Below are 10,854 nucleotides of genomic sequence, written 5' to 3'. Positions count from 1 at the left end.
GATCACCTGTCTGCTCATGATTGGCAGTGGAGTTTTATGATGTTGAGTTGCCAGCCCGGCACACAACCTTCCACAGAAGGCACACAAACACACATTTGCACTCACATCTAGGGTCAATTTAGAGTGCCCAATCCACCTACAGCATGTATTTAGGATGTAGGAGGAAACCCATGTGACCACAGGGAGGACATGCAGACTCCACACAGAAGGCACCCCAGCTGAGGATCGAACCGGACAACCTCTTGCTGTGAGGTGGCAATGCTAACTGCTGCACCACCGCCGCTGCCCTTCCTTAAGATTCTGACTATGGAAATGAATGTAGATTTTTCAGCTTTTAACACATCTTTCTAGCTGACATTTTGGTGGTTTTGTTTGGCAGTTGACAGAGGGGATTAAGGAGTGCTAATTAGCTATTTCCTGTGGCCTAGTGGTCCACAGTGCGATTTCCTCATCTTCCATTGCCTAACTCTGTGTCATTCTGACAAATCACTTAAACAGACAGTGCTCATGGGGTGAGTCTGAAAATGATCCTAGGAGATCAGTACACTACCCTGGTAAACAAAAACAAATGAAATCAAAGGAGAACCACACCCAAAAACTGAAATAAATGTCCATCAAATCTTGAACATTTCTGCAATGCTAATGTCTCCGTATCAAAATAAATGGTTAATATTATTTTGTAATTTGTTACACCCAAGACTGAGATCTGAATGAGGCTGCCATGGCAAGCATTATTTTATTTTACATGCAATGGCTTTGCCTTCCTGATGTCATGTTACAGAGACAGAAAGAAATATTTAAGATAATTTACTGTAGTTTTCTCTCTCATCAGTTGACAACATTGCTGTGACTGCTTATTTTCACTGTCAGCATCAATCCACATTTTTAATTACTTTGCTTCCTTTGATTTTCATTAGTGGACATCTCAGTTGCAGCAACTTTATATGTCACTGTTTCATCTACAAATAAAGTGCCTGTTGCCCTTGAAGAATAAATTCCCTGTGTTACATTAAAAATGATAAGGTAGTGATAGTGCAATAGGGAATGGATGGCAAAATGATAACAGGTTCATAGCTTCTAGGTATCTCCTCCAAAAGAGGACATTCTCAGGACTGCAGCATCCACCCCCTTTAAAGTACAACATAGTACAATATCAACAATCTATCTATGTACTGTGGGAGTAGAACCCACAGCCTTCTGCATCAAAAGCAAGTATACTACCTGTTGTGCTACTAGAAATACAAACAGACTTGGCATAAGCAGTACTAAACTTCTCATTCCCTGAAGCTCTCAGCTCTTTGTAAAATCACTTGATACTCAACTATCTCTGTTAACTTTGCTGGACAAGAAGTCTGGAAAAGCCAACATTTATTGGGGGGGGGGGCAAAGGCCCAAAACCAAGGACACACTTTAAACATTGATTGTATAGTCTTAATAAGTTGTTAGAATAAAATGACTTGTGTTACCATACATTTCCAGAAAGAGAGGAAGACTGAAACTTAAATGGTTATCATTACTTAGTGAATTCAGTTCTCACTGATTTGCCAGAAAACCGCACATTTTAAGAAGAACAGACCAAAGGTATGAGCCAAACATTCCAGACATTCAGTGAAAATATGGATAGTTGAGAGCTATAGACTCAGCTCCTTGAATCACAAGTGGTGGTAAGGGTTGAGAATTCAGGCTCTTGTTGCTTGGACCTAGGGTACAGTGTTTGAGTCTGAGTAACACTAACCACCAGGTATACCTAACTATCACACACACACACACACACACACACACACACACACACACACACACACACACACACACACACACACACACACACACACACACACACACACACTTCCCTTACCTGAAGCAGCAAAATATTCCATCAATAATTCCCTTACTTGAAGCAGCTTGCAGCAATGATTCCCTTCCCTTACTTGTAGCAGCAAAGCATTCTGTGAATAATTCCCCTTACTTGAAGTAGCAACATTCTGTTAATCACAATTCCAAATTGCGCACAGGTGGGTAGGAAGAATAGATCGTCTGTGTGAAAATGCATGCGCATGCACAGATCTGATGCAACTAGACCAGCTATGGGACCATTCCTAAAGAATACCCTTAAAAACAGTTTTTTTTACAAATGTCCCAAAAGTGCCGCCAGGGGAAGTTCCTTTGTTCCCCAGCTACACCACTGATTCACAGTTTTAAATATTGTAGCTAGAATTAAAGACTTTGATGTTAATCTTCTTTCCCTAACTCCAGAAGAAACATACTTTTGCAGAAATTACAGTGTAGAAAAAAATTTTAAATCATATACTGACAGAAAGTAAGAAGAGTTATATTAACATATTTGGTTTCTTTCTTTGTGGCACTGAGTTTTATTACAGATGAAGACATTTGCATCTGAAAACTAAGCTTGAAAGCCCTGCCTTTGTTCAAACTCCAGGCTACACTATTTATCTGAAGTGTGATGCTGTCAATCTATAACTGATAAGGCACATTTAAATGCTATTGTTTTGTTAATGGTTCTGTTGTTGGGATAAGTGACCTAACTTAATTACTGTGCAACTCTTACAGATGCAAGAAAGAAAGGCAAACATAATTATTAAATTATGTTTTTTTCTTCCTGTATGTGAAGTGTTTAGTCTTGGATTACAGGGAAGGAAAAACACTTTTTGGAAAGAAAAACTTAACTATTGGGTAGAGTTCTTTAAATTAAGTTATGGTCAAATAAAACCCAAAGTTCTGTTTTTGCACTTCATAATACCAAAGGACGATTCGTAGATTTTTCATTGCATGGTTTCCCTCATTTGGTTAGATATGATCATTTTATCTCACCAAAACTTGAGACCATGAGTAGAGTGAATAAAATGTGTCATGTCTTTACAGATACTGCACTCCTGTATCCTGCAGCACTGATGATAACTTATGTAGCCAATGACTTATGGTAACTTTCCTGACTATTTGCATTTCTTTGCCCTCTTATGTGTACCTTTTGAACTCTTAACAATTTTAAGGCACTGTCAGTTGCAAAACAACCCATAAAACATATATGCCTTCTTCCAAAATGACTTTCAGTTGCTGTTTGATATAAGCACCGTGGAACAGGTCGCCAATGCTTGAATGGCCTGTACAAATTCGGTAGCATACTTTGTAGTCTAAGTGGCATTTTATGCTATGACTTCCTTAATATATACTTTCCAAAAGCAATGTGTTATACATATAAATATATGGTTACAATATTCTCTCTCAAGTGCACAGGTTGTTGACTAATAGTGTCTGTATTTGTCACAAGATCTTGTTGTTTATTTCCAGACCAAACAAAAGGAGCAACATCAAATGCATCTTTTATTGAAAAGATATGCATAAGGTCATGGTGAGTGGGAGTGGATGATTACGGTGAAAATTCTGAATACAGTGAAAGTTCTCATTGGGAATGAGAATGCGTGTTGTTGGGGGTGGACTAAGGGCTAGGGAAGGTGATACAGATCATGTTTTGTGTGAATTAGTGCATGTGAATTGTGTCTGTGTGTCTTATTTAGTGGCAACATTAGGCAAACATTTTTAGGAAGGTAAAGTGCAGTGCTGGGATTAGGGATAGCACACAAGTAATGTGGTCTGTATCCATCTGTATAGGGGGGAGTGAAGCCTCCCCTGCACACACATGTGCTAACCATACCTCTACCCCTGACACTAAACCCAGCCCTACACATTACCTTGCTAGAAAATGTTTCAATAACAGTAGCACTAAGTAGACAATGTGTTTGCAAGTAAGGTTATTTTAATTTATTTACTTATTTTTTGGTCTACCAGTTGTAAAAGGAGTCTTTTACTTTTGCAGTTGGTGAACTTCCAATATGTTTTTCATTCATATAAATGTGCTGCAAATCTGCCACTATTGATATACTGTGTACTGATGTTTCTACACATTAATCATTAATACCATACCATGTATATATGCATAGTTCCACTGCATTTTGTCAAACATCCATTTATTCAAAAAAAAAACGTGTGTTGTTTATTTTCTTTGGTATGGATAGCCAAGCAGTGCAAATGACAAAGTTATGTCTTGTCAAGATAAGTGAGTGGAGTTGGAAGGGTTGAGAGTATTTGTGCATATGTTTGTGAGTGAGTTAGGGTCAGGGTTGGGATATGTTAGGCATAGGTGTTAAGTTTGCGTGCAAAGTGTGTGTGTATTTCAAGGTTAGGGTCAGGTTTAGGTAAGGTGATGAATGCAGAGTTGTTAGCATGCATTTGTGTGTGCGAGAGTGCAGGAGCGGCCTTAGGTCAACTGGTGCCCTAGGCAAAAGGGCTCCATGGCACCCCCTACCATACCACCTGGTGCCCCCATCCTGGTCTACCTACACAAGATAAATACTGAAAAAGTGCCCCTACTAGAGTGGTGCCCTAGACAGCCACCTAGTTGGCCTATGCCTAAGGCCGGCTATGTGAGTGTGTCTTGTATAGCAACAGTATTCTAGTTAGGCTTTTTTATGGTAAGGTGTAGGATTAGGGTCAGGGGAAGGGGCAGCATTAAGGTAATGGTTAGCATCCATTACTAAGATGGTGCAGGTGGGTGAAGCAAATACAAAAATGATATGTATTTATATCTATATATCTGTACCTATATATATAGATGGAGACAGATATAGGTATAGAGAGACTGACAGAGATACTTCTTAATTTTCCCACATCCATACTCAGTTCCTAACATCTCTTTCCCAGTCATAGCATATTTAGTCTGCTCATCTGTAAGTGGTTTTGAGCCATATGCTACAGATCCACCCTCTTCTTTTAACACAGCTCCTAATCTCTCACTGATTTGCAGCTACTTGGAATGCAAGTATATCTGACACATCAGAATACTTCAGAACTGGTACTATGCTCATAACCATTAATTTAATAATTTTTTTTAAACAAAGTAAGTGAGATGGTCATCAATTGCCTTTTATATCCACAACATTGTCGACAAAGGTAAATCTAAATTTAACATATATGGACATTTTGACCTGCTAACTAGCCATTATGATTTGAAGGATTTGAAGGCAGAGGTGTAAGTAGCTTATCCTTCATTGAGAAGCAAAAAAAATAAATCTTGTTTGAATACCAGCCATGACATGCTTCAGCCATAACCACAATTACAGTATTGCCATTCATTTCTGAATGCCAGTATTGTAATATCATCCCTTTGGCAAGTGTTGATCATGTCCCCTAATACCTTGTGCCCAGGGCAGCTGCCTCCCTTTGCAATGCCCTGTTATACTTCTAGTTGAAGGAAAACTCACACAAACTTTTGGTAGAAGAAGAATATTCCACATAATCAGTAACTGAATAATAGGACTGAACACAGCATCCTCCAGGGCAGATACATTAAGATTAATGACTGAGCCACATTGCTGTCTTACAAAGTTGCTTTCCTGTTTCAGAGACCAGTCCTATGGCACATCATGCTGAAGAGGCTCCTGTAAAGGCATAATTAGTGCTGACATGTTAACTAAGAACTTAGACATGTGTTGAACAATACCCACTGTCATCTAGTATTTGTTTAAACACAGTAGCATTTACTTTCTCATTATTTTTTCAGACCATCTGACACAGAATATGACAAATGTATATCAAACTAGTTACACACATCTGACATTTATTTCTGTCCATTTTCATACTTTGTCTCAAGTTCAACAGCTTTACTAACTTAAGTTGTACTCCTATTTAGTCTTACCTCATACTAGTAGATCATCAGTTAAATTAATTAACTCTATGAAACACCTCCTTAGTAGACAAAATGCCAAATGATGATAAAGCCATCTCTTCTTTTTAATGTTATGAAAGCATGCATCTTGATATCTGATTCACCCAGCTTAAGTTGCCAAAATCCCAGTTGGTAGCAAAGTATAAAAAATACATATTTCACTGGGCTTTGTCAACACAATTTCTTCAGCTATCAATAACGCACAGTGCCTTCTATGAATCACTCTGCCATTCTGTGCAGATCTTAGGTATCTATATAGAATCTAAGATCTGCAGATATTGTTAGGGAAACTACATACTAGATGGAACATTCTTCCTTACTTACCATCAAAAGTTTTGAAACTGCACTGCAAATTACACTGTCTCCTCTTCTTTTCACTGAAAGGGTTTAGAATAAATGTGGCACACTGCTAACATTATACATGGAAAAATGAAACAATGCTCTTTAGTTTTGGTGCTAAATTTATAAATGTTTGCAAAGCCACAACACCAAAGCTGTTTGAACACACAGTTCAAAGAAAAAGTCAATATTTCTGAAGTGCCACTACATTGTGAATACAAATGAGCACAATTTTCTACAGGGGGTGGAAAGGTTTACTTTCCCCCTCACTTTTATTTGAAAAAAATAAACTATTCTGTGTCACCAAACTAGTCTTCTGACTTCAACAGTTAAGATTTAATGGAATAAATGAACTAGGCCAACAGCAGCCCATATTAATTTCTTTCATCAGAAACATGTGTGGCCAGGAATCTATTATTAACATAAGTGACACTGGTAAAAAGCCAGGTTTAGATATCTGGAGTTTTAACCTTTGGTGGAAGGAGCAAACATTCTAGTAAGGAGTGGCCATTCTCTTTAGTTGATAAAAAAGTGCATCTGCACATGGAGCTTTACAATATAGATGCCCTATGACTATGAAAGAAAGCACACATATGCCATGATATGTTTATCACACACCTACTGTCTTAGAAGAAAATAAAAAAAGAGTGCCTCACACCTAGTTTACAGTGCGTGTATTACTAGTCAGTTGTAATCACAGACCAGAGGCCCTTCAACCTGTCTCTCCTCTGGCGATTAAATGGAATTGTGCCAGAATGGAAGAATTCTTCATAAGTCTTTGGTCCTCTGAGATATGGATACAAGTAAGGGAGGGAACCTTTTGGCTAAAATGCAAGATCTGAGATGTTGACAACTGTGAGATTAAAACATGACAGAAGTAACATAGATCTATAACCACAGCACGAAAACAATTTTACTTTAAGTAAGCAAATATGAAATCTCTTAAAACTATTATAAATTGTAGTATTAATACAGACACGTGCCAATTTTAAAGTTCAATATTAATACAGACAACTGTTATATAACTATTATTTTACATGCAAAAATGGGAAAAGACAGTCTCAAACACATTTGTGAAGAGTGTTCTAATTTTATGATACATTCTTTCTGGTTTCATCAGTTTCTGGTAACACTGAAGTAATTCTTGAATTTGTAAACTTTCTTAGTAACCAAATTACATAAAATGTACACATTATATGATAAATATGGAGTACAAGTTACAAAGATAGATGTATGTGTGTGTATGTGTGTGTGTGTGTGTGTGTGTGTGCGTGTGTGCGTGCGTGCGTGTGTGTGTGTGTGTGTGTGTGTGTGTGTGTGTGTGTGTGTGTGTGTGTGTGTGTGTGCATGTGTGTGTGTGTGTTTGCCTGTGTGTGTGTGTGTCTTGGGGTTTGCAGATTTTGTCCACGAATAAACTGTTGAGCAAAAAATCATTAATAATGCTTTCTCTGATAAGAGCTTTTGATCTTCATCAACATTCGAGATTTTGTGGCACACACAAGAATTTTTGTAAACATTCAGAAACCTGCTCCTGTTGTGTTATTTACAAGTGATGTACATTTATAATGATTGCTGTTTTTGTGAAAAAAATGACATCAGTTCTCTGGGACTATGCTTATTTGTACTAGAAGTCATTTTATGATGCGCTGTACAAAGGGATGTTTTGTCATCTCTGCAATGTATCGCATGTTGCTGTTTTTTTCAGTGTGTATCTGGGTTTGTATTGTACACAGCATGCATAATCAATGCAAATATTCATACAACATTACATATGTTGTTGCTGTTCTTTATTTTTTCCCTTTTTTCCCCTCTTGTGTTTAACATTACAGTGTCCTTTAACATTATCACATAAGATACCCATCCGGAAGCAAAAACAAAGCCAATCATCTAGCCCTTGAAGAAGGCAAACTTTTTTTGGCTCATTATTCATTTTTACTCCATTAATCCATATATCTCCCCCAACACCAACCTCCACTTTCAGTACCTCTGCAAATCATCACTAAGGGGGTCAGCATTTGCCATTGACAAATGCTTGTTGTTTTACCCTAAAAAAACATATTAAAGTATCAAAATTCAGTCTTTCCAATGAAACTGTTGCATGTCACATTCAGATGTTTCTATGAACTAGGCTGTCATCTCAGTCCAAATATAAGAAATCTTTCTACAAGCTAATTTGATTTCCCTACTTCTAAAAGAAAACAACAGTAAGAAGGAAAAAAGACTTATTAAGCATCCTGGGAAATTTAACAGACATTAACAGAAAATGTGAGAGAAAACAAAAAATGTTTATAATCTTTCCGACAAGTTTCTTACCTGACCTTAAACTTCCTACTGTACTAATCAGCGATAAAGCTGTGAAGACAATTCTTCATGTAATTATTGAATTTTTTTTTTAATCACTGTTTTACTGGTACTTGAAAAATTTGCTTTTGGTGCAAGTGCGTGATATAGCTTGGCCTAGAAAGCAAGTTTGAATAATTGTTGCACTTCTCTATAATACTAATTTAAAGATTTCATTCAAAAATCAACATTTTGATCAACCTATAAGAATGTTTTTATTTTTTTGAACTCAGCGAAATTTGTAATACAGTGTTAAACATCTACTGAAACTTGTTTCTAAATGATAAATTTGATTTTCAGTGAAAGAAAGGATTCTAACCTTGGAGTCAAAGGTCTGCTGTTCAGCTGGACAGTGGTGGACTTCAGAAGATTTGGGTTGTCATATTCAGAAAGCCTTTCCATACCAGTGGCAGTAGCAGTCTAAGGATCAAACAAAACTGGAATAAATATAAATGACTTATAGTGATATATAAATGCATTGTTCATGTTTCCCATTGACACAAAGTTCACTGCATTCTGTATGATATAAATATACATTTGTAATCACTAATCATGCTTGCTGTTTTGAAAATAAAACCTATAGTGTCAGGACAGGTATGCCAGGACTAGTTATGTGTAGTCAAGGCCTATTGTGCTACGTGTGGGATACTTCAATACATGGTATCATAAGTCATAAAATGCTACGATATGTTACTAGGATTATTATCATTAATTAATCTGTGTTACTCCACTCAAAATTTTATTTACTTACATTAGGAATAAGTAGGTGAACAAGACCACTGATCCTCTTTTTTTTAGTCATGACCTTATTATCTCCCCAAAACTGAGAGTGATACAATGTATAAAAAATAACAAATAAGAAGATAAAACTTATACAGTAATTGAAGTGTACAAGACAAACTTGCCATTTAAAGTTGCTTTATTGTTCTACTTCCTTTCTCTTTTTCAAAAAGTATACAAAATAAAATAAATACATTTTTTAAGAGGTTGCAAATATGACTCATAGCCTTATGCTTTCTGACGAGTATATCACTGGATTCAGTTTTACATAGCTTTTACCTTACTGCTCTCATAAAGATTTAAGACAAGGAGACACATTTGGTGTAGTACATGCATTTCTATAATCTTAAGGCACCATAATTTTTTGGAATATGAACAATAAAAAAATGCTAAACTACAGATTATAATGGCAGATGAAATACACCTAATTTAATTAATCTGTCCACTTCCCTGCCAAGAGCATAAGTTAGCAGTACTGGTAAACAAAGGTATATATTATCTGATCATTCTTTAGAAGTGGCTTGTGTCTGTTACTGTATGTATTGCAGCGTTTTTTTTAGCTTACTAACTCTATAATAAGGCCATTTAATCTATTCATATTTATGTAAAATAAATAATTTAAGTAAAAAAAGAGTGCTCCCTTGTATTGTAACTGAACTATTCTCTCTCTCTCTCTCCCACTCATGCTTTAAACTGTGTAATGTAGTGGGGCACTATTGATTTCCTTGAAACACCTGGAGATTTCTGTCATGTTTACAGTTTCCCCTTATTCTCATCTATTAACTTTTTTAATCTTCCAGCATACATTATCTAGATCAGAACAGAAAACTCTTGGTTTTATCATCCAGGTGTGTGGAATTCATTTAAAAATGAGGAACTTTAGAGATCTGCTATTGCCACAATCCATCATAAAACTTGGTCCCTAAGCCCAGATAGCAAGATATTTCATATATTAAATATCGACCCCTCACATATTCCATATAAAAACAATTATGTTCTTGCATTCGATCCCTAGCATTTGAATTAATTCTATGGCTAAAGGAGGTGGTATAATCATCATAGATTAGGACTATGCTAAGGAAAGTTTGGCCATCTCAACAATGCCCAGATAAACAGAGGTTCTTTCATCAATTATCTCACATCTAAAGGCCTGCTTGACTTTGTGTATGGCTATTTAAACAGAGAGGACAGATCTTCTAAAAAATGTAGAAGCAAGTTAGAAAACATATATGGGAATTTAAGCTGCACAAGAATAATTTCAATCATCCATAGTACCCCACAGTCATCATGGTGGGGAAGTGGTCTTACTGAGAATGGTAACCTGTGTTTTCATTAGTGACTGCAAATCCCTTTCAGATTCTTTCAGAGTTATTTCTAAGATTCTAGACATTTTATTGACATCCATACAAAGGTAGATATGACAGAATGTAATGTTTAGTAAAATCTGACTTTGCATCCTTGTTCACTAGTTCACCCCCCCCCCCCCACACACACACACACACATACAGATGGCTTGGTTACAGTGCTTGTGTTCAGACATTCTTAGTTTTGAAACCATTTCATTCAGTTGCTGTTAAAAACTAAACATATTTGCAATTTTGGCCTACTGTAATAACAGGCAGATTTTTTTTGGCACTATAGTAGGTGATACCTGT

General features: G+C 36.5%; 1 protein-coding gene across 2 annotated transcripts in view; it reads right to left on the bottom strand.

Annotated features, from left to right (window-relative positions):
- The window catches only part of LOC122809292 (E3 ubiquitin-protein ligase CBL-like), a 645,680-nt gene that overhangs the window by 40,336 nt on the left and 594,490 nt on the right, over positions 1 to 10,854 (bottom strand). For both annotated transcript variants that reach the window (XM_044080672.1, XM_044080673.1), the window contains exon 11: positions 8,739 to 8,839. In XM_044080672.1, coding sequence (XP_043936607.1) covers positions 8,739 to 8,839 — 101 coding nt within the window. The remainder of the gene's footprint in view (positions 1 to 8,738; positions 8,840 to 10,854) is intronic.

The sequence above is a fragment of the Protopterus annectens genome, chromosome 8.part0, assembly GCF_019279795.1.
Source record: "Protopterus annectens isolate FY-2018-M chromosome 8.part0, PAN1.0, whole genome shotgun sequence".
NCBI classification, from domain to species: Eukaryota; Metazoa; Chordata; order Ceratodontiformes; family Protopteridae; genus Protopterus; species Protopterus annectens.
The sequence above is the reverse complement of the archived record's forward strand: the minus strand, read 5'-3'. Positions and strand labels throughout refer to the sequence as shown.